General features: G+C 40.7%; 1 protein-coding gene across 4 annotated transcripts in view; it reads right to left on the minus strand.

Moving 5' to 3' along the window:
• ADCY5 (adenylate cyclase 5) overlaps positions 1–26,684 on the minus strand; it is a 182,300-nt gene that overhangs the window by 100,151 nt on the left and 55,465 nt on the right. Inside the window, exon 1 of one of the 4 annotated variants that reach the window (XM_077934940.1) lies at positions 709–831. The exons of the other annotated variants lie outside the window; for them this stretch is intronic. Coding sequence (XP_077791066.1) covers positions 709–816 — 108 coding nt within the window. The 5' untranslated portion in view covers positions 817–831. Of the gene's footprint in view, positions 1–708; positions 832–26,684 lie in introns of those variants that run through there. 4 annotated transcript variants of the gene reach the window in all.

Raw genomic sequence — 26,684 nt, forward strand, 5'->3', positions numbered from 1 at the left:
ATAGATAGATAGATAGATAGATGATAGATAGACAGACATGGAAATTGCTGTCTCAAAGAATTTAGAGAACTTCCAAAGAATGATCATATGTCAACAGAAAATTATGTTGGTAATTGTCAGCTGATTATGTAAACTCTACCTCCACTCACCACTCACCCTGCCCTGTCACTTTGTGGTGACAGGGGCAGAAAAATTGAGAATCTCTGGTATACAGTGTATAGAATTGTTAATGTCACTTGAATAGAAATGTTTGCCCCAAACTCAAGTTGTCATGTGAACCTGCCCAATTTGCACCCTAACTTATATTGATAAGCCCACTCCTGCCAACTCTCACCACAGATTTAAGTGTGGGTTCAATTACAAGCAAAGCAACACAACTACACAATCAGTTTATGCTGCTGTCTAAATTAGGTGAGTGGATTCAAACATGAGGCATCCATTTCCTACATTACACATTGCTTTGGGTATACAGAAATTCATGAACTGGTTAATAGAAGTAGATGACATTCATATTAATAGGCAGGCACTCAAAGTTGAAAGCAAAGTGGCCAGTGCCCAAATATCAATCATGGAAGCAGATAAGAACTTTATTACTGGGTAGATTCCATTCTATAATGGAATCTGCACAGAACAAGGCATTCCAGGACGTTTCGTTTGTTGTGTTGTTCCTGCAAAGCATAAACAATCAAAATGACTTTCAGGTCTCACCCTGTGTGTTCTGAACCCATCAGCTGTACTGGGCCTCATCTGGTTCCTGCAGAGAACAGAAACAATCCCAGTGCCAGGGTCTTTAGAACAAAGCAAGGGAGTTGGCATGCTTAAGAGAGGAAAAAACAAAAAGGTTGGATCTCAAATGCTAAAACATGGATGTAGTTCATTCCTAGACTTAGCTTTATAAACAAACACATTAAAAAAGCATTCTTATTTAAAAACAAAAAACGCTCGACAACCCAACCCCTTATTATTGAATTTAATATTTCAGCAGTACTGTCTGTAAATGTGCATAGAGACATGCAAGTTTGGGGAAGGAAGAGAAATCTAAAAGCTACGATCCTTGTTGAGGAAGAAAACACCTCTGTTTAGATGTTTGGTGCTATCAAACCCCTGCATAGGCACTAAGACTCCTATGTTGCAAAAAACACTGATCTGCACCAAGTCTTGGACATCCATCTCTCTATCTGGAAATAGGGAGGCTAGATTCAAAGGACAGGGTTTATGTGCAAGAAAAGACAGAACTATGAAGGTAGGAACATATATGTAAAATTTCATGCAGGGTGATATTTATAGAGATTCTGAGCAACTGCAAAACTTCCCAAACAATCCTCTCAGTGTTTTGGGAAGAGATTGCAGGGATTCCAGATGATTTAAGATGGAGAACATTACTTGACATCTCAATTCACAACTAAGTTTCCCTAATATTTCAGGTAACAGCTGCCTCGGGTGGCCCTGTCCTGTCCTCTATTTTATTTGACTGAAAACATTTCTATACCACCCTTCAGCAGAGCATTTAGGATTGGTTCACAAAAACAAACAACTTGCCTTTAAGGAGTATTATTTCTCTTGTGAGTGAGCTAAAACTAGAACTCAAACAAACGTTTGTTTACATTCACAATAACTTGATTAAGGCCTGGTACAGAACAGGCTTGAAAATCCTTATCCTAAATGGCATGAAGGCTGACGTTTGCCACAATACTGAATTTTTTAGCTTTACAATCCCACATTCCCAAAGCAGCTACACAAACAGCACTGATTTATCTGGGGAAAACAGATCATATCCAGTTACTTGTGAAAATAGTACTGCACCTTCTTTACTCACTACTCTTCAGCTGTGTTGCTGTGGCTTGAAATTAAGAGTAAAGTCAACCCCATCAGCAGAATCGCACGAACTGTGCAGGTTGAGTGAAAGACACGTTTCCCTTTATTTTAGAAAAGAAAAACTCCCTACATTTGGAAAAGTAGCATGCCTAAGGAAATTGTGGTAGCTTAGCCACCTCCCTGGCATACTAGTTATCTCTAAGCAGAGTTTTAATGTACCCACAGCAAGAAGGGGAGAAACAGTCTGGCAGAGCAATAATTATCTAAATCCACAAAATTATTTTGTGTGGATATTTTGTGGATATTATTATTATTAAAATTATTATATTTTATTATCTCCTACCACCCTTCTGAGAAAAACCCCACCCCACCCTCTCACTATATATAAGGGTTTGGTGACTTCAGTGTATCTGTGTATATTTGGTGTTTCAGTGTATCTGAAGAAGTGTGCATACACACGAAAGCTTACACCCAGAACAAACTTAGCTGGTCTCTAAGGTGCTACTGGACAATTTTTTTCTATTTATTTCAACTGCATCAGACCAACACGGCTACCTACCTGAACACAAAATTATTGGTTAGATCTTACAGTTTGGTGCAGCATATGGTAGGGATCCAAACACCCGACAACCCAATTGCAACCACTCAGTCCAGAAGCTGGGAAACATTAGTGTGAAGAAGGCAAACTCGCGCCCACCTTGGTGTGGGCTGATATTTTGTGGACTGTTACTTTAAGATCCCTGAAGAGAGTCCCCAGGGAGGAATTGGGGGGGGGGGGCACCCACACCTACCCCAATTATGAATCTTGACCAATTCCCCCAGGGCCTGCTGGAAAGTTGTGATGATACTATGAACGTAATTTTAAAATCACAAAGTATATTGCTATGGGGATGGCAAAAGTCTTGCATCGCTGAAGCCATTCATGAACGTAGATGAAATTCTTTCCTAGCCACATCAGCTGTCTTAATCTCTGTCCATAGCAAGGTGATAAGTACACTGTGGTGATAAGGTGATAAGAACAAAGGCACTGTGGGAGAGGAATTAGTGATTAACAGTGCTGAAACCTGGGCCAGATCCCCAGTTTCTATCGCAGGAACAGATCAGAAAGAAGAGGTTCTTCCTCTGCTGTGTTCTGTGGCCCCACTCTCTGAAGACCAGCCAGCATCACTGATTGGTTCCTGGAATGGGATCTGGACCATGGTGTACCTAGTTAGCAGCCCAGCCAGATCACCATCTAGTCATACACCTGAGGGATTTATCAGTCTCCTGCTACTCCCACCTCATGCAGGAGGGCAGTAAGCAGGTACCTCTAACATATGGGAATGTTAAAACATGTGTCCCCTCTGTAACCTGAAGTGGCAAAGTCTCACAAGAGCTATCATATCTGATTCTGCTAATCAGGTAGCTCAGTTCTAAAATATTATTTAAAATTTGATCAACTGGAGAACTGTGTATTAAATTAATGCAATCAAAATTAACTTTTTGGAATACCTCAGTTGTGTTGGGAGGTCTTGAGAAAGGACAAATAACTACACCTGTGCCTTATTTGGGGATCTGAAATTAAAGTCTGCTACCAAAAATAGGCCTGACTATACTCTTATTATTCATCCAAAGCAGATGAAAACCAGCTGTCAGGATTTGGGGTAAAGTCAATGACAAAGATTAGGTAAATGGGGTCTGGTTTCATTTTTTTACAATGGGCAAAATAGTTGATAGGTAATGGATGGTGTGCAGCCAATAAAAGGACCATAGTTACCAAAATCTGAACATACCATCATAGTTTATTTTAACACAGTCTGGCTTCAGTGTCTGCAAGATACAAAGGCAAACCAATGACCACACTAACCCTGACTAGTCCATTGGGAAATGCTGTTTCCACATGTGCCTATTTGACCCTGACAAGGCAAAGCTCTGGTGAGGAAATAGTGATGGAAGAAAACCAGAAACCAAAAAGGAAACAACTGAGCTGAAGAAAGAATCAGCTATCAGAAACAGAGACGAAAGAAACCATGCCAGGAGCAGCATGATCAAGTTAAACTTGGGCAGGCTGTGAACATCTTGGCAAGTGGTGCAAAAGATTAAAAGAAGGCAAGGCAACAATGCTCCAATACCTTTAATATTCATGGAGAGGAGGGCAGGTATGTGTGTTTTTTGGCAGATGCAGCTCTTCTATCTGCGTGGGAAACAGCACCACTTACACACATGGTACAGATTACAACCCCTGCCAACACTGCATCAAATAACCCTATACCTGGAAAAGGAGATATATGGGCCATACTGGCTGGAGTTGATGGAAATGGCAATCTAACTACAGTGGTACCTCGGGTTACATATGCTTCAGGTTACATACGCTTCAGATTACAGACTCCGCTAACCTAGAAATAGTACCTTGGGTTAAGAACTTTGCTTCAGGATGAGAACAGAAATTGTGCAGCGGCGGCACAGCAGCAGCCCCCATTAGCTAAAGTGGTGCTTCAGGTTAAGAACCGACCTCCGGAATGAATTAAGTACTTAACCCGAGATACCACTGTGTATCTGGAAGGCCACAGATTCTCCAACCGTGTCCTATATAATATTTAAACAGCACACATACAACAAACATACAGCACACATCAAGTACTCCCAGCCAATCAGGGGTCATGTACTGGGTGCAATCACATCCCAATGCTATTTATTGTTGCTGTTTGATATAACTAATGGCAAATAAAGCCCATCTAGTGTGAGGGAAATCCTTCTTATATAAGACACACATTCCAGTCAATTGGGGATCTCATTGTGAACATTTTCACTATCTTGTCTTACTTCAACAACCTCCACACATCCTTTGCAAAAGAAGAGTTGTGTCTTTCCATTCTGAGAAGATTTTAATGAAATGGTTCCCACTTTCAGCTAAGCCCAGCAGGCCAGTGCGAAACATTCACAATATGTTTTACTAGTAATTATTATTCTCTCTCCCTCCTCTTACAAGTGCTTCACTTCTTACTTTCATTTCATAAAGTGACATATTTATTTGCTGTTTTTATTTATTTATACCTAAATACACAGACCTCAGCTTCTGATAAATGGATTTAATTTAATCTTGTTCCCAGATTCTCTTCTCTACGACTGCTGATTGCTTCAGGTTGTAAAACAATCAACTTTGTAACCAGGAAAAAAAAAAGCAGGACAACAAATATTCAGAAGCTTGACTTGCAGTTCCCCTCACTGTTTCTACATCCTGAAATGGCAGGATAAAAATCCTCCTAAACCAGGCATGTCCAAAGTCCATTTTGGGGGCTTAATATGGCCCACTGGTTGGTTTAATCCGGCCCCTGTGGCAGTTTATTTCCTGGGGTAAAATCCTAAAAAAAAACCCCTCTTCAATCCTAAAAAAAAGTCAACAAATTTGGTTGGCCCTTTGGTCGGCCCTCACGGCCCTTCACTTCATCAAATCTGGCCCTCTTTGAAAAAAGTTTGGACACCACTGTCCTAAACATACGAAATAAATAAATTGTTCCACTGCTCCACAATATAACGATAGCTAGTAGGTGAATTCTCCAAAATCATGACAATTAGGTATAGAAATAGTTATTAGACTTGATAGCTAACAATCAAATGGTTTACTACTGGTAACTATAATAGATGCCTGTGGAACAAAACTAGCACAAAAATGGAATGGGAGTCATGACCTTGGAAGCTCCGCTGGCCACTGTTGCAGCTACAATGCTGGGTTATTTTGATCTACTCAATTAAGGGAATTACCATATTCTTCAGTAGACCAAAAAGGAAGGAGATGCCCCTCAAAGATGCAGATGTGGACTAATCTAAGCAATTTATTTCCATCCATTAACGTCTGCCATCTCATTTTTCCCTAACTACACAATTAACACATTAAATACTCAATTTCACCTAGAAACCCTTTTGCTATTTTTTTTTAATCACTGCTAATTTTTTTATCTGCCTCTTAGCAGCAAGGTCACCAGATTAATCAGCTAACAGTAATTGCAATAAATCTAGACCCCAAAGCCCATTTTTAACTATGTTGTTGTTGTTTAGTCATGTCCGACTCTTCATGGTGTGTGCTAAATCTAAAACAGTTTTGAACTTTCATATTCCATTTCTATTTTTTAAAGAATCGGGTTCATTTTAACTGTGCTTCGCAATATTGTACATGAAGTGCAATATTTTATTTACTTACTTTCAGATAAGTACAGGTAACTCACATCTTACATAGAATCATAGAATCTTAGAGCTGGAAGGGACTCAAGGGTAATCTAGTATAACCCCCTGCAATGCAGGAATCTCAGCTAAAGCATCCATGACAGATGGCCATCCAACCTCTGCTTAGAAACCTTTAAGGAAGGAGAGTCTACCACCTCTCGTAGGAGTCTGTTCCACTGCCAAACAGCTCTTACTGTCAGAAAGTTTTTTTCGAATGTTTAGTCAGAATCTCCTTTCTTGTAACTTGAAGCCATTAGTTCGAGTCCTACCCTTCAGAGCCACATGAGGGTTCAACTACTGCTCTAGTGAGTTGTCTTATGTATTTTCTGTGTATTTCCCCAGCATTTCTATTCTTTTCTATTCCATTAAGATAGAAAAAGAAAATACTTGCCATCCGGCATTAAGTACTGTATGTCTTTTTATGTTTGACTATGCATGTGTATGGCTGTCTGTAGTGATTCAAATATTATTCCTGGATACAGTTCGCTTTCATTTTCTAGCTCCTATCTACACCAGAGCACCAGCAACAGACAACATAGCAGCCAAGTCTTAACACTGTCTGGAAAAGAAAAAAGGTTTTCAAACAATTTGTTAACAAAGAAAAGTAAAGTAAAGCAGATTTCCCCTCATTTTTGCTCCATTTTATATTCCCGTACCTTTTCTTGGTCCACTGGAGGTGGCAGTCATGTTATATCCCTGGCTGCAATCATTTGTGATTGGCAACCTTGGCACTTTTTCAAAATTCTCAAGCCCCAATAGTATCAATAGAAGTTTACATTCCAGTAGCACAATACCTATATTATTTTTTCATAACATAACCAAGAGAGACAACTCTTTAGAAGAAATATTCATTTCCTTTTCCTCTTCTAGGTCCCCTACTATAAAACCTGGAAATACCTCAAAATACCTCAAGGCAAAGACTCATCTTAAGTACTCAGTGTGGTCAAATATCAACTATATTTGGAATTACATAATCTGATTCAGCTGATGCTCACAGGACCTAGCCTCAAGAAAAGCATGGTTAATTAAATTTCATCAGTCCTGTGCTCAAACTAACTCATGAGCCTTGGAAAAAAGTATTTTTCTAACAGGACAAAGAAATCAAAATCTCACTCCTTGGTTTTCCTTCTCACAACACTATCCAAGGTGATAACGATGTCTCAGTATTGTGCAGAAGTGTCAACCACCTTTTACTACAAATGAAAGAATAAATTTCTGCTCTAGGTACATTCTGCACAGAGGTGAAGTGAGATATTCTATAGTGTGTGAAATCAGGCAAATTCAAGAGGATCCATTTTAATTCTACTGAATCTGACTTTATACAGACCTCATGGGAAATCATATACTCTGCTTTCTCTGTTTGGTGAGTGATAGGACAGGAAACAAGAGGGGTTAAGGCTTATGACAATGTCCCAAAATCCCAAATGTGCCCACAGGCCACAAAAATTCATGTCAAGAGTGTTTTCTGGGGGGAGGGGGCGCATCCCATTGGCCTTCTAGCCACTGAGAAAAGAGGGTAGGGTTTAATTCTGATGCACGGGAAAAGTAAGAGATAAGGCTCCACTCCCGGCTCTCTGCATTTTCAGAATGAACTGATCCCTGCACAACATGTAATACACTGGTACCTCGGTTTAAGAACAGTCCGGTTTAAGAAAGATCTGGTTTATAAACTCCACAAAACCGGAAATAGTGTCCTGGTTTGAGAACTTTACCTTGGTCTAAGAACGGAATCCGAACAGTGGAAGGGCACCGACGGCGGGAGGCCTCATTAGGGAAAGTGCGCCTCAGTTTAAGAACGGTTTTGGTTTACGAATGGATTAAGTTCGTAAACCGAGGTACCACTGTAGTAAAAGGGGAGAGCTAGCTTAACACTGAATGTTAAGCATAAATGTGCAGTGTAGCCCTTATTTGACTTGAGCATTAAAACCCTGTAGAAAAAGGTATATGTCATATGTGCAAATGATGAAAGCAAATAAACACATGCTCTGCAAGGTACACATTTTTTCCTAACGAATATACTCACATTAATACCATAGATTCCGGCGTATAAGGCGACTTTTTAACCCCGGAAAAGAGGTTAACAAGTCGGGGGTCACCTTATACACCGGGTATGGGTGGAACGGATCGGAGCCCCCCCCCCCCCCCCCGCCGCGGCGGCGGCTCCGAAGCAGCAGCAGCGAGCGGCAGGCTCAGCTCCACGCCGGGCGGCTTTCTCCTGACACGGAGCTGCCCAGCGTATTAGGCGACTGGGCTTATAAGACAAATCCCCAAATTGCAGCTGCTAATTTGGGGGGTCGTCTAATACGCCCAGTCGCCTAATACGCCGGAATCTACGGTAATTTTTGTGTGTGTTAATCGCATTGAGGGCTTTACGTATGTGATTTTGAATCCTAACAGCTCATTCTGCATTTATTTCAACCCTTAATGCCAGTGTTGAGGCCAACACTTTTTGCTGCAGTTGCAAAATACTTTGCCCATACAGTATACAGCTGAAGCTACATTTCTAGTTTCTACAGGCTGCTTCCGACAAATTATATCATTCTAGCACTGCAATCAGCTTTTGCTTTGCTGTTTTAGAACTATTTGGAAAGAGAACTACTGTGCACACCCAGGATACAACTGGCCTTTTCAAAAGTCATTTAATTCCCACTGTGACAGACAAGCTTTCAAATAGAGAAATGCCAGATGGAAATTTTGTATGTGCTGATTAAATATTTTTAGGGAATATAAAACAATGCCTTCAGTTAAAACATGTTCTTTAATATTTCCGTACATGAATCATGGCTTCTTTTAATAACAATTCCAATAATAAACCAGAAGTGAAAGAAAAAAGAACTGAGCAAGCTTTTGAAAGGCTGGTGAAAGAAGTAAGGCTGCTGTTCTGATATTCACTGCCCCATATCTGATTTTTCACTTAAGCTGGGATGTCCATGATGATGTGGCTGGAGAAGATGCAATGCCTTGGACATCCATTTCTATCTACTGCTCCTATTGACAGCAGGGGTTCTAGGCACTATACATTAAACAGAAATAACATAGTGCATGGCTGGAGACATAGGCACAACTCTATGGGGCTGAGGATAGATACGGACTGAAAAGGACTAGTGTGGATAGAAGAGCAGCTAAGCAACTAGCAGCAGATGGGATTGAAAGGTTGAGGCTACCATAATTGCCATAAGACATGGTGTGGCTAACATGATGCCCTCTAGATGTCAGACTACAACTCTCGTTGGCTCCAGCCAGCTTTGCCAAATGGTCAGGGATGGTGCAAGTTGCAGTCATAGAATCATAGAATCATAGAATCATAGAGTTGGAAGAGACCACAAGGGCCATCGAGTCCAACCCCCTGCCAAGCAGGAAACACCATCAGAGCACTCCTGACATATGGTTGTCAAGCCTCTGCTTAAAGACCTCCAAAGAAGGAGACTCCACCACACTCCTTGGCAGCAAATTCCACTGTCGAACAGCTCTTACTGTCAGGAAGTTCTTCCTAATGTTTAGGTGGAATCTTCTTTCTTGTAGTTTGGATCCATTGCTCCGTGTCCGCTTCTCTGGAGCAGCAGAAAACAGCCTTTCTCCCTCCTCTATGTGACATCCTTTTATATATTTGAACATGGCTATCATATCACCCCTTAACCTCCTCTTCTCCAGGCTAAACATGCCCAGCTCCCTTAGCCGTTCCTCATAAGGCATCATTTCCAGGCCTTTGACCATTTTGGTTGCCCTCCTCTGGACACGTTCCAGTTTGTCAGTGTCCTTCTTGAACTGTGGTGCCCAGAACTGGACACAGTACTCCAGGTGAGGTCTGACCAGAGCAGAATACAGTGGCACTATTACTTCCCTTGATCTAGATGCTATACTCCTATTGATGAGGCCCAGAATTGCATTGGCTTTTTTAGCTGCCGCGTCACACTGTTGGCTCATGTCAAGTTTGTGGTCAACCAAGACTCCTAGATCCTTTTCACATGTACTGCTCTCAAGCCAGGTGTCACCCATCTTGTATTTGTGCCTCTCATTTTTTTTGCCCAAGTGCAATACTTTACATTTCTCCCTGTTAAAATTCATCTTGTTTGTTTTGGCCCAGTTCTCTAATCTGTCAAGGTCGTTTTGAAGTGTGATCCTGTCCTCTGGGGTGTTAGCCACCCCTCCCAGTTTGGTGTCATCTGCAAATTTGATCAGGATGCCCTTGAGTCCATCATCCAAGTCGTTGATAAAGATGTTGAATAAGACCGGGCCCAAGACAGAACCCTGTGGCACCCCACTAGTCACTCTTCTCCAGGATGAAGAGGAACCATTGATGAGCACCCTTTGGGTTCGGTCAGTGAGCCAGTTACAAATCCACTGAGTGGTAGCATAGTCAAGACCGCATTTTACCAGCTTCTTTACAAGAATATCATGGGGCACCTTGTCAAATGCCTTGCTGAAATCAAGGTAGACTACATCCACTGCGTTCCCTTCATCTACCAGGCTTGTAATTCTGTCAAAAAACGAGATCAGGTTAGTCTGACATGACTTATTTTTCAGAAATCCATGCTGACTATTGGTGATCACAGCATTCCTTTCTAGGTGCTCACAGACTGTTTGCTTAATGATCTGCTCCAGAATCTTCCCTGGTATTGATGTCAGACTGACTGGGCGGTAATTATTTGGGTCCTCTCTTTTCCCCTTTTTGAAAATAGGGACAACATTTGCCCTCCTCCAGTCTGCCGGGACTTCGCCTGTTCTCCAGGAATTCTCAAAGATGACTGCCAGTGGTTCTGAAATCACATCTGCCAGTTCTTTTAATACTCTTGGATGCAGTTCATCTGGCCCTGGAGACTTGAATACATCTAGACTAGCCAAGTATTCTTGTACTATCTCCTTAGTTATTCTGGGCTGTGTTTCCTCTGCTGAATCATTTGCTCCAAATTCTTCAGGTCGGGCATTGTTTTCTTTATCGGAGAAGACTGAGGCAAAGAAGGCATTGAGGAGTTCAGCCCTTTCTGTGTCCCCTGTTTGCATTTCACCATCTTCTCCTCTGAGTGACCCCACGGTTTCTTTGTTCTTCCTTTTGCTACGAACATACCCATAAAAGCCTTTTTTGTTGCTTTTAACCTCTCTAGCAAGCCTGAGTTCATTTTGTGCTTTAGCTTTTCTGACTTTGTGTCTACACGTGCTGGCTATTTGTTTGAATTCCTCTTTGGTGGTTTCCCCCCTTTTCCATTTTTTGTACACATCCTTTTTTAATCTTAACTCAGTTAAAAGTTCTTTAGATAGCCACCCTGGCTTCTTTAGGCACCTTCCATGTTTCCGGCACCTTCCATGTTTCCGGGCACCTTCCATGTTTCCGGCACCTTCCATGTTTCCGGCACCTTCCATGTTTCCGAACAACAGTCGAACAACTTATGATGGGTATCACATTATAGTGGGTATCACACATGTTCTGGAACGGAGTGGGGAGAGGACTCATACAGGTGCCCTCAACAAAATTCTACATTGAGAAAACAAGTACAGTACATACCGTATTTTTTGCTCTATAAGACTCACTTTTTCCCTCCTAAAAAGTAAGGGGAAATGTGTGTGTGTCTTATGGAGCGAATGCAGGCTGCGCAGCTATCCCAGAAGCCAGAACAGCAAGAGGGATCGCTGCTTTCGCTGCGCAGTGAAATATTCAGAATATTTTTTATTGTTTTCCTCCTCCAAAAACTAGGTGTGTCTTATGGTCTGGTGCGTCTTATAGAGCGAAAAATACGGTAACTCGGTACATTACTGAGGTATACTAGCAAAAGTACTAAGATAGGATGTGGGAGCTGAACCAAGTTCAATTCCAATACTAGGAAGGTCATACAGGACACCAGGTGCATATCATATTACCAAGTTACTCATCCTATAGTTCTATCACACAGAACTGTTGTGAGGGTAAGTAAGGTTTGTAAAACGCTTTCTGCACTGCAATAGGCACAAAGAGAGAAGTGATGAAGCAATATTATACCAAATAAGCAAATCATATTAACTTTAATCAAGTACATTCTTATAGCAATATCTGCAACATTTACTGATTTTCTTAAAAAATAAAATTTCTAGATTGTCAGCTACAAAGCAAAGCAAAATGGCATGGGGAAGGCGGGGGCAGTTTGGACAAGACTACAGTTACACAGAGCTATACAAGGGACAGAAATTCCTAAACACATGATGGAAGACCTGCTAAGCTCACTTCTGACAAATTCTTTATGGCCATTGCTCTCATATTAAAATGCCCCCCCCCCATTTATGTAGGTATGTATGTATGTATGCATAAAATTTATTAAACAGTTTTCTGCCAAGAAGGCACTCAATAATTATATAGAACAAGCCAATAAAAACCAATTCATTCAAACAACTAAAAGAATAATAGAACCAGTGCAAAAGACAGGAACGCAATTACAACCACGTTAAAGTGCAGAACAGAGGCCCCAACTTCAGAAAAAGATTGTGGGGGCCCAATGCAACATCCTGATGTTACAAGTGTGACATTGCAAGGTATCAGGAACCAGAGTTGAACATGACAGCAGCAAGGCTCCACTCCTCCCTCTCCCCCTGCTGCGCAAGGGAAAGACAAGGGAAGCTATCCCTGGTTAGTGCTGGCAGCAACAGCAGCAACTGCAGGAGCTGCCAACCACTGAGCCACGCCATGCTGTGCTCAGCTCCAGTACTGGCCTCCTCTTCCTCCTCCTGCTGTGCCACTGGCGGGGGGCTGCTTTCCCCGTCCCGCTTGCACATGGCAGGAGGAGGAGCTGCCAACCACTTAAGCTGCACCTGGCTCCACATTCACCCTTCACCGCCCTCTGAACATTGGGGGGGCCTGCCCTCTCAAAAAAACAACATTTGGGGCTCCTCCAAGTGCCTTGGCCCCAAGGAGTTGGTGCCTATGGTGCACAATAAATTAATAGGGTATTTTCTCACAGCCTAAATTCTACTAATGAGATGGCTTGGAAGGATTTGCTACGCAATTTGTTCCAGAGTTGTGGTGGGAGACAACAACTATGAGAGATGGGCTTAATTTGAAAAAAACTGAACTGAGATTCTGTAGCACCATAAATCACTTGCCATATTCTAGACAAGAGAAAAAGGAAAATGTCCAGGAGAGCATAGTCTCTTGTCACCACAACCAGGGAATAGGACCAGTTTTCCTTCCTCTCCTACTGGTATACTCGTGTGTGTGTGTGTGTGTGTGTGTGTGTGTGTTCAAACTACCACCTTATCTAGAATTGCTATCTCACTGCACTCTGCAAGCCCACACAATTCACACACATTTTACCTACACAACTGCAGCTGATGGCTGTGTAATACATACCCATTTTCACCCTCATTGGCTGTGTAATGCATACTCATTTGCAGTGTAGTTGGGTCATCTGTATATACCTAGTAGCTTGCTTCACACATCATGTTAAGCCAAACCACAGATAAGCACAAGCGTACAGACTGTTTGTCCCAAAAAGGTAAACCATGAAACCTAGTCTGGACAATCTGATAAGCCAAACATGGCATAGCTCAGTGATGCACAGCAGTACAGCTATCAGGAAGGAGGAAAGTGGATGCAATCTTCTCTCTTTGATCCCACACATGTTTGCATTAATGCTAAGCCATGGTTTCATTTATAGTGCAAAGCTTGATTGTTAGGTATGGCAAATAACACCCCATAGTTTTTATGAGCTGAATGTTCAGAATAAATCCTTTCTAACTAAACTAGAAATGACATCAAAAGTTGTAGTTCCAAAGACCCGATTTATGAATTTTGGCAGCTCAAAGTGTTTACCAATATGAATGTAAGAATTATAATCTTAATTTCAATATTAGCAGGTGGGTGCTTGGGAGAGGATTTGGAGGTATATGTGGAAGGGTTGGATCCCATCACACTTCTGGTGATGTAATATGGATCCAATTTGACTCATAATTCGGGAAAGAATAAACCAATATTTATTCCCTGACTCCTTTTCTTATTTTTTTGGAGGACGGCAGGATTTTTCTCACATTTGCAAATCAAACTATATACTGCAGCTGTATCAGCAAAGAACCAGCAACACTGTCTTTCAAACAAACAGTGGTATGTTGAATTCCTGAGTGGAAGCTAAAGTCAGTAGGGCTCACCCAGTCAAGCTATCATTCAGATGGGAAGGGGTGGAACTTTCTGTTGAAATGAATTGAACTTCCTTATAGGGGCAAAAAATGTCTAGAGCTGTCAAATTAAATCAATTTTATTTCTTGAAGAATGAAAGGGGAGGGAACCATGTGTGTGAGTGTGAGGGGTTAGGAATGTCAATATAACTGCTTATTATTATAGCAAACTCTGGCTAAATAAAACTTTCGTACTTATATAAGTTTATCTTCCCTCACAGTGAGAAGCTTCATGGAATGTGCTGAAATAAAACATTCTGAAATTATTGCTTTGTTTGAATGAATCCCTTATACCAACTCATCCCAATTACCAGTTTCAAAAAGCACTGATATTAGCTAGACAAAAGGTAGATGCATTAGAGGCAAGAGAAGCAAATTAGTCCCATTTGTTATTGCAGAACTTGGATCTCAGTTTTCCTTAACAATCTTTCTAAATAGTCAGCACACAGCTTTCCTTTGTAAATTTCTATTCCACCTCAAAATAGATTTCAAGCAGCATAAGAACAGGGGTGGTGGGGGGAACAGGGGAAAAAAAACAACCTCTTCTTAACAAGCCTGATTCCAAATTGAGCCCAGCGGGGGGATTGCTAAATACATTCTGTGACTTGTACAGATTATATAGTATTATGCAAACTAAACAAATCTGCCTACATTTGCTCAATCTACCCAACTACACCAGACAGAAAATGTTGTATTCTTGCATCCCAATCTCTCTAAAACATAATTTTAGGGAAGGGGGGGCTTCACTGGGGAGGGGTAAATCAGCAAAAACAAACACCCCCCCAAAAAACCCCATCCTCTTATGTTAAAAGCAGTTACAAATAAGGGGTGGGAAATGAAATCACTGGTATCACATCAGTTGACAAAATCTGATGTACCATCCAAGTACAGAAAGTTTACGACATTTTTAACACTGTAGGAGCACTACTTCACTTTTTCTGCCTCAGGTACCAAAAAGTCTTGTGTCACTTCTATTCAGCAAGCTCACAGTTACCAAACACCTCCCTCATTATCTTCCCAGGAGAACCGGAAACACTATTGGTACAACGCTGACAACATATGTGGATGAAGTTGGTCTACAGCTGCACAATTCATTCTTTGTGACATGGATGTGATTCACTGTGGATCCGGCCCATATTCATGTCTTCCTTCTGTGCCAACCAGGCTGAACAAGGAAAAGTGTTGAACCAGCGTGTCTGGCTTACCCTGTCTTGTTCCTGTTCTCATGTTTCCACATCTAATACTAAGCAATTGCTGCGGCTCAGTTCACTGAGCAGAGCAACAGTGTCCATAGAGATTAATACCCAATGGTGTAAACATCTGGTCAGCTCTGTAATGACTCTCTCTTAAGAGTAAAGCTCTTTTTATTATATACATATTGCTCAGATTAGTGTGAATTTGAATTCAATAGACAGTTCCGCCTATTAAATATAGTATTTTTATGTTCTGAGCTGCCCTGATATCTAGAGTTGAAGGGTGGCACACAAATTTAATAAATAATAATAAAATAATTACAGAACTCAATCAGCAGAACCATCGCTATGGAGCCTTGTATCATGGATTGTGTCCTATATAAGTTCTCATTTATTGTTGGCTTAGTGTTTTTGTTTGTTTGCTGCTAATGTGCATATACAAGTATTAAAAATAAAAAATCAAGTTGTTGGCTTAGTGTTTTTGTTTGTTTGCTGCTAATGTGCATATACAAGTATTAAAAATAAAAAAATCAAGTTTGAGTATTTTGATTATTTTACATATCTCTGTATGTGCACATACATACCATAATATGCATCTTCCTTGGTTTGATAAACTCTCAAAAACCTTGTACTTTTCTAGTATCTTCTGTTATTTTAAATACCCAACATAAGCTTAGTTTTAAGCATGTGCAAAACCTGTTTAGAGTCAAGAGTCTAGAGACAAGTACATTTTCTTAACCTTGTACAATCAATAAACATATCTTGAAATGTTCTTTTCCTCATTGCCACACCTGTACCATCTGTTTTGGTTGCCTAAATAATTACTGTGAATAAACCTCTCTGTCAAACTGTTTTTTAAACAATGCACATCTAGAAAACGTGGCAGATTTTTTTAAAGGCAGATGGGACAGGTGCAGCATATGAATTTATTCTGACTCTGTTTATCAACAGGTGCTGAAGTTCATGAAGTTTGTCACTGTGGACAAGCAGTGTACTAGCTACTAGTCATTCTGGAACAAAAGCTTGAACACTGACCCTGCGGATATTGTGGTTCTGACCCACCCACCCCCAATTTCTTGATACATACCCTTCTTGCTGCCTTTCCTACCTGGGGAGGAAACCAGCAGCAACCATGAATTTATAGTAGTGCAATTACTTAACAGGACTACCAAATGCCATTAGTCCCAGTCAGCATGGATGATGGGAAAGGTAGTCCAGGAACATGTGGAGAGGCACCGATTCTCCCCCCCCCCCAGTCAAGTTTCTGCTTCTCTCTAAAGTTTCCCTCAGGAGTCTCAAAGACAAAACACAGCATTATAGTGTAAATAGGCATGTGTAAACTGGATAGCCCCTAAAGAAGGATATTAATCTACATTATTATTTGTAAATAGGGGCAAAGGTTCTGAGCGCAAGTGGTTGGCCTGACCGATCCAAGCATCCTGGTCCACATCCTCAATCCTTACCAACGAAAACTCATCCAACACAACAGGACTAGACTATGCTCCGAACCCCCCTTGAGATTCATTTGCTATAACAGCAGAGTCAAGATGCTGGTGGATGCAAGCGATTTCATCAAATAGGGTATGGAATTTCTTTATCATAAACTATGTCCACAGCACAGGAATGGCCAAGGTGATGCCCTCCAGATGATGGACTCCAACTCCCATCAACCCCAGCTACTATGTCACAGTGGCAAAGAATTGTTACATTCTCAAACTTTCCTTCCAGGCCAATAGTTCCACTGTAACCCCATTTCACACTGAAGCAAGCACTCACACAAGTAAGTTAAAGAGAGGCATTATTCACCCACGCTCCTGCCAAGTGCAAGTACAAAGTGCAAATGAGTCAACAAGTAGGAACAATTAAAGCAGGAAAGGGAACCACAGCTTCTGTTCTTGCTTGAACTTTTAATGGTTTTTTTTTAAGTATCTCAGAGGCTGGTTTTACCTACAAGGCTTTTGTACCTACTGTGAAATGTCTAAACATTTAAGCTCCCATGAAGAAATATGTCAGCATGTCAAATGCATGCTACAGGAGGGAAAAGATGGGAACGGCGATTAATCAAAAGGCATGCTTTAGTTGACAAGATATAGGTTAGACTAAAGAGCCAATTCATATGCATCCAAAGAAGCTTTTGAGGCTTACGGATAAACCCAGGAGGGAAGTGAGTCTCTCTCTTCTTAAGTTACACCGAGCGCTAGAGCCACGTGCCATTTCTTCTATTGCTACTTCTTTGAATTCACTGACTAGCCTTGTAAAAATAGCTAATGAAATAATGGCAGGGCAAGACTTGTAAAAAAATATGCTCTCTGTATAGAAAACCAGTGCCGTACACTTGTTAGAGTGCTGGACTGGGACCAGAGTTCAAATCCCCACTCATTCAGGAAGCTCTCTGGAGCAGACCTACCTATTGCTGGGGGGAAATGGGGAAGCAGCAGAACCATGTATGCCACCTTGAGGTTCTTGGTGGAAATGTATAATATAAATGCAACAATAAATAAATATTCCTCTCAGGTTAATACATGTGGCGATCATTTCACATGGGGGTTCCATTCCCACCCCTTGCATGTGTCAGCGGAGTGCGCATAAGTGCCTCTGCCCCATTCCGCCCTCTTCTGGGTCCAAAAGGACCCGTGCATCAATTGGATCATGCATCAATTGGAGATGCCTAAAATGGTCATCACCTGTACCAGGTGATGTGGGGAAACTGGAAAAAAAATACATCCAAATGCAACTGTTAAGGCTGATAATATCACATGAGGGATTTCTTACCCTACCAATGTAACATTTTCCTCTAGGGAGGTAAATTTGAACTGTGCCTGCACAATACATTTACACTGCGTACACTCACGCCCAAAAGAAACGTGGAGCTGTACTCTACCCCTCACAGAGCTACAATTCTCAGCAGCTTTAATAAAGTATAGTTGCACATTGGGGTGGGGGTGTACTTTAATTGTGTGGTGGGTGCACAGTCATTCACATGGGGAACACAAGAGATGAATAACCACATTAGTCTGTTGCTGCAAAACAACAAAGAATCTTGTAGGACCTTCAAGTCTTAACACATTGTTGCATAAGCTTTTGTGGGCAACAACCTACTTCATCAGATTCATTTGATAAACAATGGATTTGAAAGTATGTATGGCCATCTCATGAAAGAAATGAGAGCAGAAGATAGCAAGAATCTTAGAATATTAATTCAACATCTCCTATAGTAATGAGACATGTACAATTTATAGAGCTCATCACCTACTTCCTACACTGAAATAGACAAGATTGCAAACAGGGATAAGAACAGGTATCCTCATTCCATCTATGTTGCTTTGGGAGATAACATGAATCACACCCCAAGCGAACTGCACTGGATTGCCAAAGTGATGCTCCTTAAGAAATCATGTTGAGAGAAAAGTTAATTATACATATATACAGAGCTATTTTTCTAGAAAGAAAGGTGCCAGAACTCACCATGAACACCTCCTTTGTTCTTTTATAATGTCAATAGTGCCAACCTGCTGGGGGTGGGGGAAAGCCCTGCATATATATGACATTCCACTTGACACTTTAATCATCCTCTGGATTGAATAATTGTGTAAACAATTCTAGAAGTTAGCTGAACTATACACAGTGTTCTTCAAAAGTTCAACAAATAAAGGATGGCTTGTATAATGAAATTAGTAATTCATTAATTACTAGAAATTGTTTTTTGTCCTGATGAAACTTGACCCTTGTCCAAAAGATCTCATAATGGGATACAACACAGCTGGTTGTGAATTACAAGAAAACTAAAGTCATGGTGTTTTCAATAAACTATAGGGCCCATAGATGGTATATGGATAATCAGCTGACTGAACAATTTAAGTCTTTAAATACCTTGGCCTTGTTTTTCAGTCAACAGGGTCATGGGGAGCACATCAGAAACATGCAAAGGAAAAAGCATCTTAAAGCACCAAAATTCTGACATGCTTCTTCCATACAAAAGATGGCAATCACATACCATCAGCGTTTGAAGTGTTTAAAGCTAAACCCCTAGCAGAGTTATTATATGGGGCAGATTTGGACAGATGCTCACCTTGGATCTACAGATACTGTTCAATCTAAGTTCCTAAGGCAAAAAAAATTCTGTTCCATCCTGTGTTCCAAATGTTTCATTGCGCCTGGAGGCTAGTCTCTCCTTTGCTGAATTACAGATTTGGTCTAGGTAGGACATTTAATTATTGGCTTTGGCTAAATTTAAACCCCACTGGTCTACTACCCTTAGTATTACAAGATTGTCATGAGCACGCTTGGACTAAAATTGTCAACCAAAAGCTTTACTTTTCTGGTTTATCACCACAGTAGTTATTAACACTGAGCTTCACTAAAGCAAATAATTTTATTAGACAGCACGTATATGATACTGAGCGACAGAATAATTTGGCCACGAAAAGGAAATTTTGTCCATGGTATGATTATTTTCCACCTAGTCATTTTGACACTTTGGCATCCTATTTTGGAATTTAACAATTCCAAAATACAGTTGTGCTTTCACTTGTGAAAGGTTAAATATACTGCCCTCAGCTGTACTTGAGGGTCAATTTCAAAAAAATTCTGCTGAAAAAGTAGTAATGTCCATGTAGAGATGGAAGTATTGCATCAGTAGCTCATGTGCTTCCAGCTTGCACTCTTTATAAAGATTTGAGGAGTGAGGTTCCTACCCCTCTACTGAGTCATCCGCAACGGGATCTAATGGTTGGACCTAATGGTCAGGGGTCCCTTTACCTTCTTTACTATCCATACCAGGTTGCTCAACTGTTGCTACTGTGTCCTTTCTTCTAGGAGATCAAGCTAATCAGGTAACAGCAAAAACTGCAAAAATTTTAGCAGGGCCAATTAGAATAAGATCTATTATTTGAGTTACAGATGGGTAGCCGTGTTGGTCTGCCATAGTCAAAACAAAAAAAATTCCTTCCAGTAGCACCTTAAAGACCAACTAAGTTAGTTCTAGGTATGAGCTTTCGTGTGCATGCACACTTCTTCAGATACACAGAAGAAGTGTGCATGCACACGAAAGCTCATACCTAGAACTAACTTAGTTGGTCTTTAAGGTGCTACTGGAAGGAATCTATTATTTGATTACTGATGTAAACCTCCATAATGTATTTTGTATAGTTAATTTTTTACCTCTATCTTCAGTACATTTTATTTTATTTTATTGCTATGGCTAGTGGCTGATGCAAATAAAGATTATTCTGATGTACCTTCTGAAGTAATGGGATACAATTTGTGTATTTTCTGAATATTCACTCTTAAATTAGAAGAGCTTTCAATTTTGCTAAGTCAGTTCATTTTGTCCTCAAAATAGGATTAACGAAACATTTAAGAGCATTACAATAGTTCAGCTTGAAGACTACGTTGACAATGCAGAACTGCAGAAATAAATAAAAAAATTGATACATTTTGCGCATTTAGCACAGACAACTCAAATCCCCAGTTTAAATAGTCCAGAACAGAATGCTGCCTCAAGCAAAAGTATTGTTTTTCAAGCCTGTAAAATGCATTACCTTTGCTGGGATGTTTGCTAAACGGCATACTGCTGTCTTTCACACACTATGATGTGATCCAGCACGTTACCAGATTGCTAGCATACTTTAGCACATACTTCATTTTTAAGATTATGTAATCAGTTGATAGCAGTTCTATATGCAAACTGCATATGCTAAAACAGAAGTGTGTGAAACAAAAAGTTATGCGAATGAAATATGGGCACATTCAAATGGGATGTGTTTCATCCCTGTGCAAACCACATGATGACTGTACGTGTATCTTTTTCAATGTATATCCATATGCTAAGAGGCCACAGTCTGTTGTAGCTTCCCTTACATTTGTACATACAGTGAAACAGATTAATGTATAATTAGCACATGAAGTTTGAATATGTAGTGTGCAGTGCTAGCTGTGTAGGACTCTAGTTATATCTGAATAGACCTAAGATGATACATTAAAAAAGGAGGAAGTAGAAGCAGGGTGAGGTGGAAGAAAATAGCTGACAGTTGGGTTTTTAGGATAATGTCCTCTAAAACTCCCAGGAAAATATATTTGTTATCTGTCTGGAAAGTGCAGTTTGTTCCATTAGCACTGGACTGAATCTCATGTTTGCCAATTAGCTAATGGAGAAGTATTTCTCCCCTTCTTGTGGAGTCTTGTCTAAGATTCAGACAGAGAATTGTGAAACAGATGTTAGCAAATGGGGCAAAAATTTCAACCCTAGCTCAGTTATGGTTAAATGGGAGAGAAGGCACACCCCTAAATATTATGAAATGCAGCATTCCTTGAGCCCAGAGGATTCAAAAACTCACTTGACATGCAGTCATTGCCCTGAATAATGTGTACAAGGCCAATCCTGTAATTAACCTCACTGGTTATAGATGTGGGAGGTGGACGAGTAATAAGATAAACCTTCATGATTGGTCTTCACATGTTACCATTACAACATACATCCTGATTTCCAGGTTATCCTGGTGTATCATGAATTTGGAATGATCTGAAAGTCATAATCCACATTCAAATAAGGTGTGCTTATAAAATTATTTCCTGTCAAATTTCTTCCCAGATTTTTTATTCAGCAATAGCAGATTTCATCTAAATTTCGTAATTCAGTATGTTATCAACAATTATTAAGTCAACACATTAAGTGTGCATGTTTATACACACTGAGAGACACAATATGTATGTAATAATATGCTCTAGCTCTGAAAGTTTTCATAAAATTACAAACATCAAGAGTGACTGAAATTGCCCCCTATTGGTTAACATGATTATGACATAGCTCCTCACTTTTCCCAGCTACTTCAAGAAACTTCACCAACTGTTGAGCTTATACCCTTTCTGTTTTTGTTGGCCTCTGTTTTTGATGGCCCCTGCCATCATATGTCAGGTAGCCAAATGCTATCAAGCCTTTAACTTGAGCACCACTCCTTCAGATACATTTATTGCACTGAGTGTAGGTGTATCTACTCCAATAACATTTTGTAGGCCACAAAGTTACCTTGACACAGCAGGTCTTTTTAGGACAAGACAATTGCAGCCCTAACTTCGTTGGAGATTGGAAAGGGACCACTGAGAAACTTTCTTTTTCCCTGACCCCTATCTCTAGGCTCCTAGGTGGGGAGGGGGAGGGGAGAGAACCAGAAGACTCAGAAAAGCGTAGCCACTGAGAAAGATTACTAAATATGAGTGGAAGCTATGCAGCCTGGTGTCATTATTGTCTCCCATTTGGAATGGAGGAGTAAAATAGATGTCTATGAACTCTAGGAGTGATTTTGTCAGGGCTGGCACAAGACATTTTAGCACCGGAGGCAGACCCCAAAATGCACCCCCCCAAATATTTTATTTGATTGATTCAAAGATTTAGAGGCCATCTTTCAGTTGGAAAGCAGTGAATGCTTTCCAAATTAAATATTATTGAAATAGTTCTTGAATTTAGTTAATACATTTGGAAATGAGTTATATAAATTAAATTAGGACACCTGAGAAAATGACAACAACAAAAACAACACCAACACCACTATCCTATTAAAAATGGCTGAACACAATAATTTCAGTAATGGCAATAAAAATAACTAGTTTAAGGTAACTGATACAACAAAAGACCCAATGAAATAAAAGTAAAATAGTGTTGGTGCCAGACAAAGCTTGCTAGGAAATGTATTTGACATGAAACGAGGCCAGAAATGAGAAGGGGGTTTCTCCAGTCACCATCTGCCTACCTCCAGAGGTTAGGGGGACTCACAGAAGGCTTCACATGATAAATGAAATACATGGGGAGGTTCGTGTGGCCTTGTGTCCCGGCTCTGTATTTCCTGTGACCCTGACACAGTTTTCCTCATTGTCTGCTTTCGACTTCTGCATTGTTTCTTATGACCCAGGTTCCTATTCCTCTCCTAGACGAAACTCTGGTTGCTCCCAACATGGGTTCGGGCGCTTTCCTGGAAGTCTATTTTTCTATTAGCTATACTTTTGTCTTTTCCGCTTAGCTAGCTCTCCTTCCCTGGCCCTCAGAACCTCGGAACAGTTTGCGCACCTAGTCAATGAAAGGTACTTAATTCTGCAAGGATTGGGGATCAGAAGGCTTGTACCTAGTAGGAAGAGAGATAAACACTTATAAATCAGCCAACAGCAATACCTCTTAATGTACCCAACTTACGCATTTTCTCTCTCTTAATACTTTCATTAAAACATGTTCTCCATTTATCTTTAGATTCACAAAGAAACACAGGAGATAGTGATCTCTATTTTACATAAGCCCAGGGGACCACGTATGGGCACCATCTGTACATCCTCTGCATTTGTGACTGATTAGTGATTACTCTTCAGGACCACTTCCAAGGCTAAATCAGACTTAATGTGGGAAATCCATAAGCATGGTCTGAGGACACATTATGCAATCCTGCAGTGTGCCTGACCAAGCCGTTTCGTTTTAAAATTAACTAGAAGGCATGCTGCGAGAGATTTGCATGACAGATATATCTACCACTGAAACATTTCGAGATAGTTAAAGACAGGATATAATAGTTTCTAGGCAACCCATGACTAAGTGCTGACAATTATTAAATTAAAGGAAGAAGCAGCAACAGCTGCCACCATCTGATTTGGGAGAACTGCAGTGCAGCTTATCTAATAATACATATACTAAGAAATGACTTGCTGGAACGCACAAGGCCAATTCAGCCCAGCAGCTGCCTCCAAGAGTGGATAGCCAGATGCCCTTGGGAAAGAGGGCATGGATGCTGTCTCAAAACATGGACCACACTCACACACATACCTTGGGTAATTCCTCCCCCCCCCGTGGTCTCACAACTGAATTGCTTCGATCTTCAGCAAATGAAAGACACACAAGCTACAGGGTCTTGAAACTGATCTGATGTCCAAACTAGGTTCCTGACGCTGATGAGAAACAAGCAACCCCAACCCCAATGCAACTCCAAATTGTTGCTTGGAATAAGCATTCCTGGCATCGCTTAATATATATGCAAACCTTTCTGATGACAGTTAAAGATTGGGAAAGCATAGCACTTTGAATTAAGTGTCCCCTTAAATAATTTCAATGACCACATTTACAATGCAGTTTGGCAACAACATTAAGGTAAATTTGGTTGCCCTGGTTTGGGTGAGACCCTGCTTTATCTTTTTACCATTAGCAATCAGAGAGCAAGAAAATGTGCCCCCATCCTTTCACTAGATATGCCTGTCTCAGCTCAGATAAATCAGACGTCCATGCATGGATATAATATTTGAATAAGGTTCATGAAAATTTCTGTGCAAGTAAACCCCAAGTATGCCACCCCACCTCCTAAAAGCCAGGAATGGGTGGAACAATTTTGGGCTAGGCACACATATAACATATGTAATAATATGCTTAATTATAAATAGTCTCACCTAACCTTTTGGGGAGGGAAATAATAGAGCCAAATTTTCATGAGATTCAATTTTCACGCCCATATTTTAATGTTCAAGAAGGAATTTTTTTAACAGGTAAGGAAATAATACAAAAATGGGGGGGGGGGAGACTCTGTTTTTCACTGAATTGTTGTTCTCTAATCTCAGAACAGAAAGATCTGTGCAAAGCCAGACCCCAAAATGCTGGTTTTAAGTTCCCAAGAGAGTGAGGAATCCCTGATTTAGAATACAGGGCACAGATCACCTGGAAATATCAAGAAGTTCACAAGACACAGGGAGCTACATTATACTGAATTGGGCCATCTAGCTCAGTATTGCCTGGCAGAAGCTCTACAGTTTTACAGACAAGAACTCTCCCAACACTACCTGGAGATTCTGGGAACTGAACCTGCATGCAGAGCAGATGCTCTACCGCTGAGCACTACTTCATGGGGTTCACCCTAACTTCAAGAGAGTATGGCTTGCACTCTATAATTTTAGGTGGAAAATTAAATTTGCGGGTAGCACTGATTTACCACCAAGACCTCTTAACATCACTGTTTTAAAATAAATGTCAGGAGAGCTGCCAACATAAACTGGAGGGCATTACTGTAGCTGCACTTTTGCTGAAAATCTGCATGAGATGTACAAAATACCTAAGGGCTGATTCCCTTACCTCTCCTCTATGTGCAGCAGGGGAAGCTAAACGATGCCCTTACACTCACCAGCTGTGCCTACCCTGCCTCCAACATCCCTTGTAGTTGTCCCTTGGAATTCAACAAACTACACCAGAAGTTCTCGGGATATCAAATCCAAACTCTTCTTCTTCTTCCAAAGAAAAATTCCTTACTTCATCAAAAGCAATGTTTTGTCTGTTAGTTTATCTGAGCATAGCACCAAAATAAGATACACTGTCCTGGCTAACACTGATCAATGGCTAACCAGATGCAATGCACTAAGCTATATAAAGGGTCTCACGTGCGAGGATGTAGAGAACTTCCATGCAAATTAATTCTTGGCCCTAGCCCTGTGGACTAATCGTTTATAAACAAGTCCCTTTCTCTGCATGACACCAGCAGCTACAAGAGAGATTATTCAGCACTACAGAGTGAGACACTGACACACTTCACAGTTGTTACTGATTTCACATTTCCTTATTGATTTTACCATGCTGACGAATGAAAGTGTAAAATCCTAAAATAGAAAGCTGGTCTCTCTAAACTGCATGATGAAATCTACATAAACTTCATCCATTCAAAAGATCTCACTAGTTTACAAATAAAGCAATAGCAGAAGCTACAAGGATAGCCACATCTTTGCCACACTCTCTTGCAACACAAGCTGCTATAAATGTGGCAAGGCATGGAGGGAGAGCAGAAGAGGTGGGAAGAAGCTCCAGTTTCTGACAGGAAGAGATGCAGGTTAATGAATGCCCTTGAGGTCAACCACAGTTTACTCAGAATAATTCCTCTTACAGTAAGCAGCCAGTGGGCTGGAATCCAATCTCCCAACAACGAAATTCCTACAGTTTATCAGGCAGGTGCAGGGCAGGGAGATTTTGGGGGGCCACAGGTGCACCACCAGTGACAGAGTCAGACATGCACTGCTACTGTCCTGACTTCATGTTTTAGAAGTGACCTGAAAACATTACTAAACGGGATGGATTGGGGCAGAGGAAAAACAAGGTGTTTGCATGCTTTCTCAATGGTATTTCAAATATGCATTATTTCATTTAAGTGTGTGGTGCCTTGGGACATAACCCCCACATAAGTTGGGCATTGCCTGCATCCTAACTTAACTATGGGATCTATAGGTATCACATAAATGACCATTCAATAAATTTTATATTGCAGGAGGTTAGGTAACCTTTTATGGCTTAAGGGCTGCATTCCCGTCTGGAATACCTTTAGGGGGGAGTGGCACATACCA

The sequence above is a fragment of the Podarcis muralis genome, chromosome 1 (assembly GCF_964188315.1).
Source record: "Podarcis muralis chromosome 1, rPodMur119.hap1.1, whole genome shotgun sequence".
NCBI lineage: Eukaryota > Metazoa > Chordata > Lepidosauria > Squamata > Lacertidae > Podarcis > Podarcis muralis.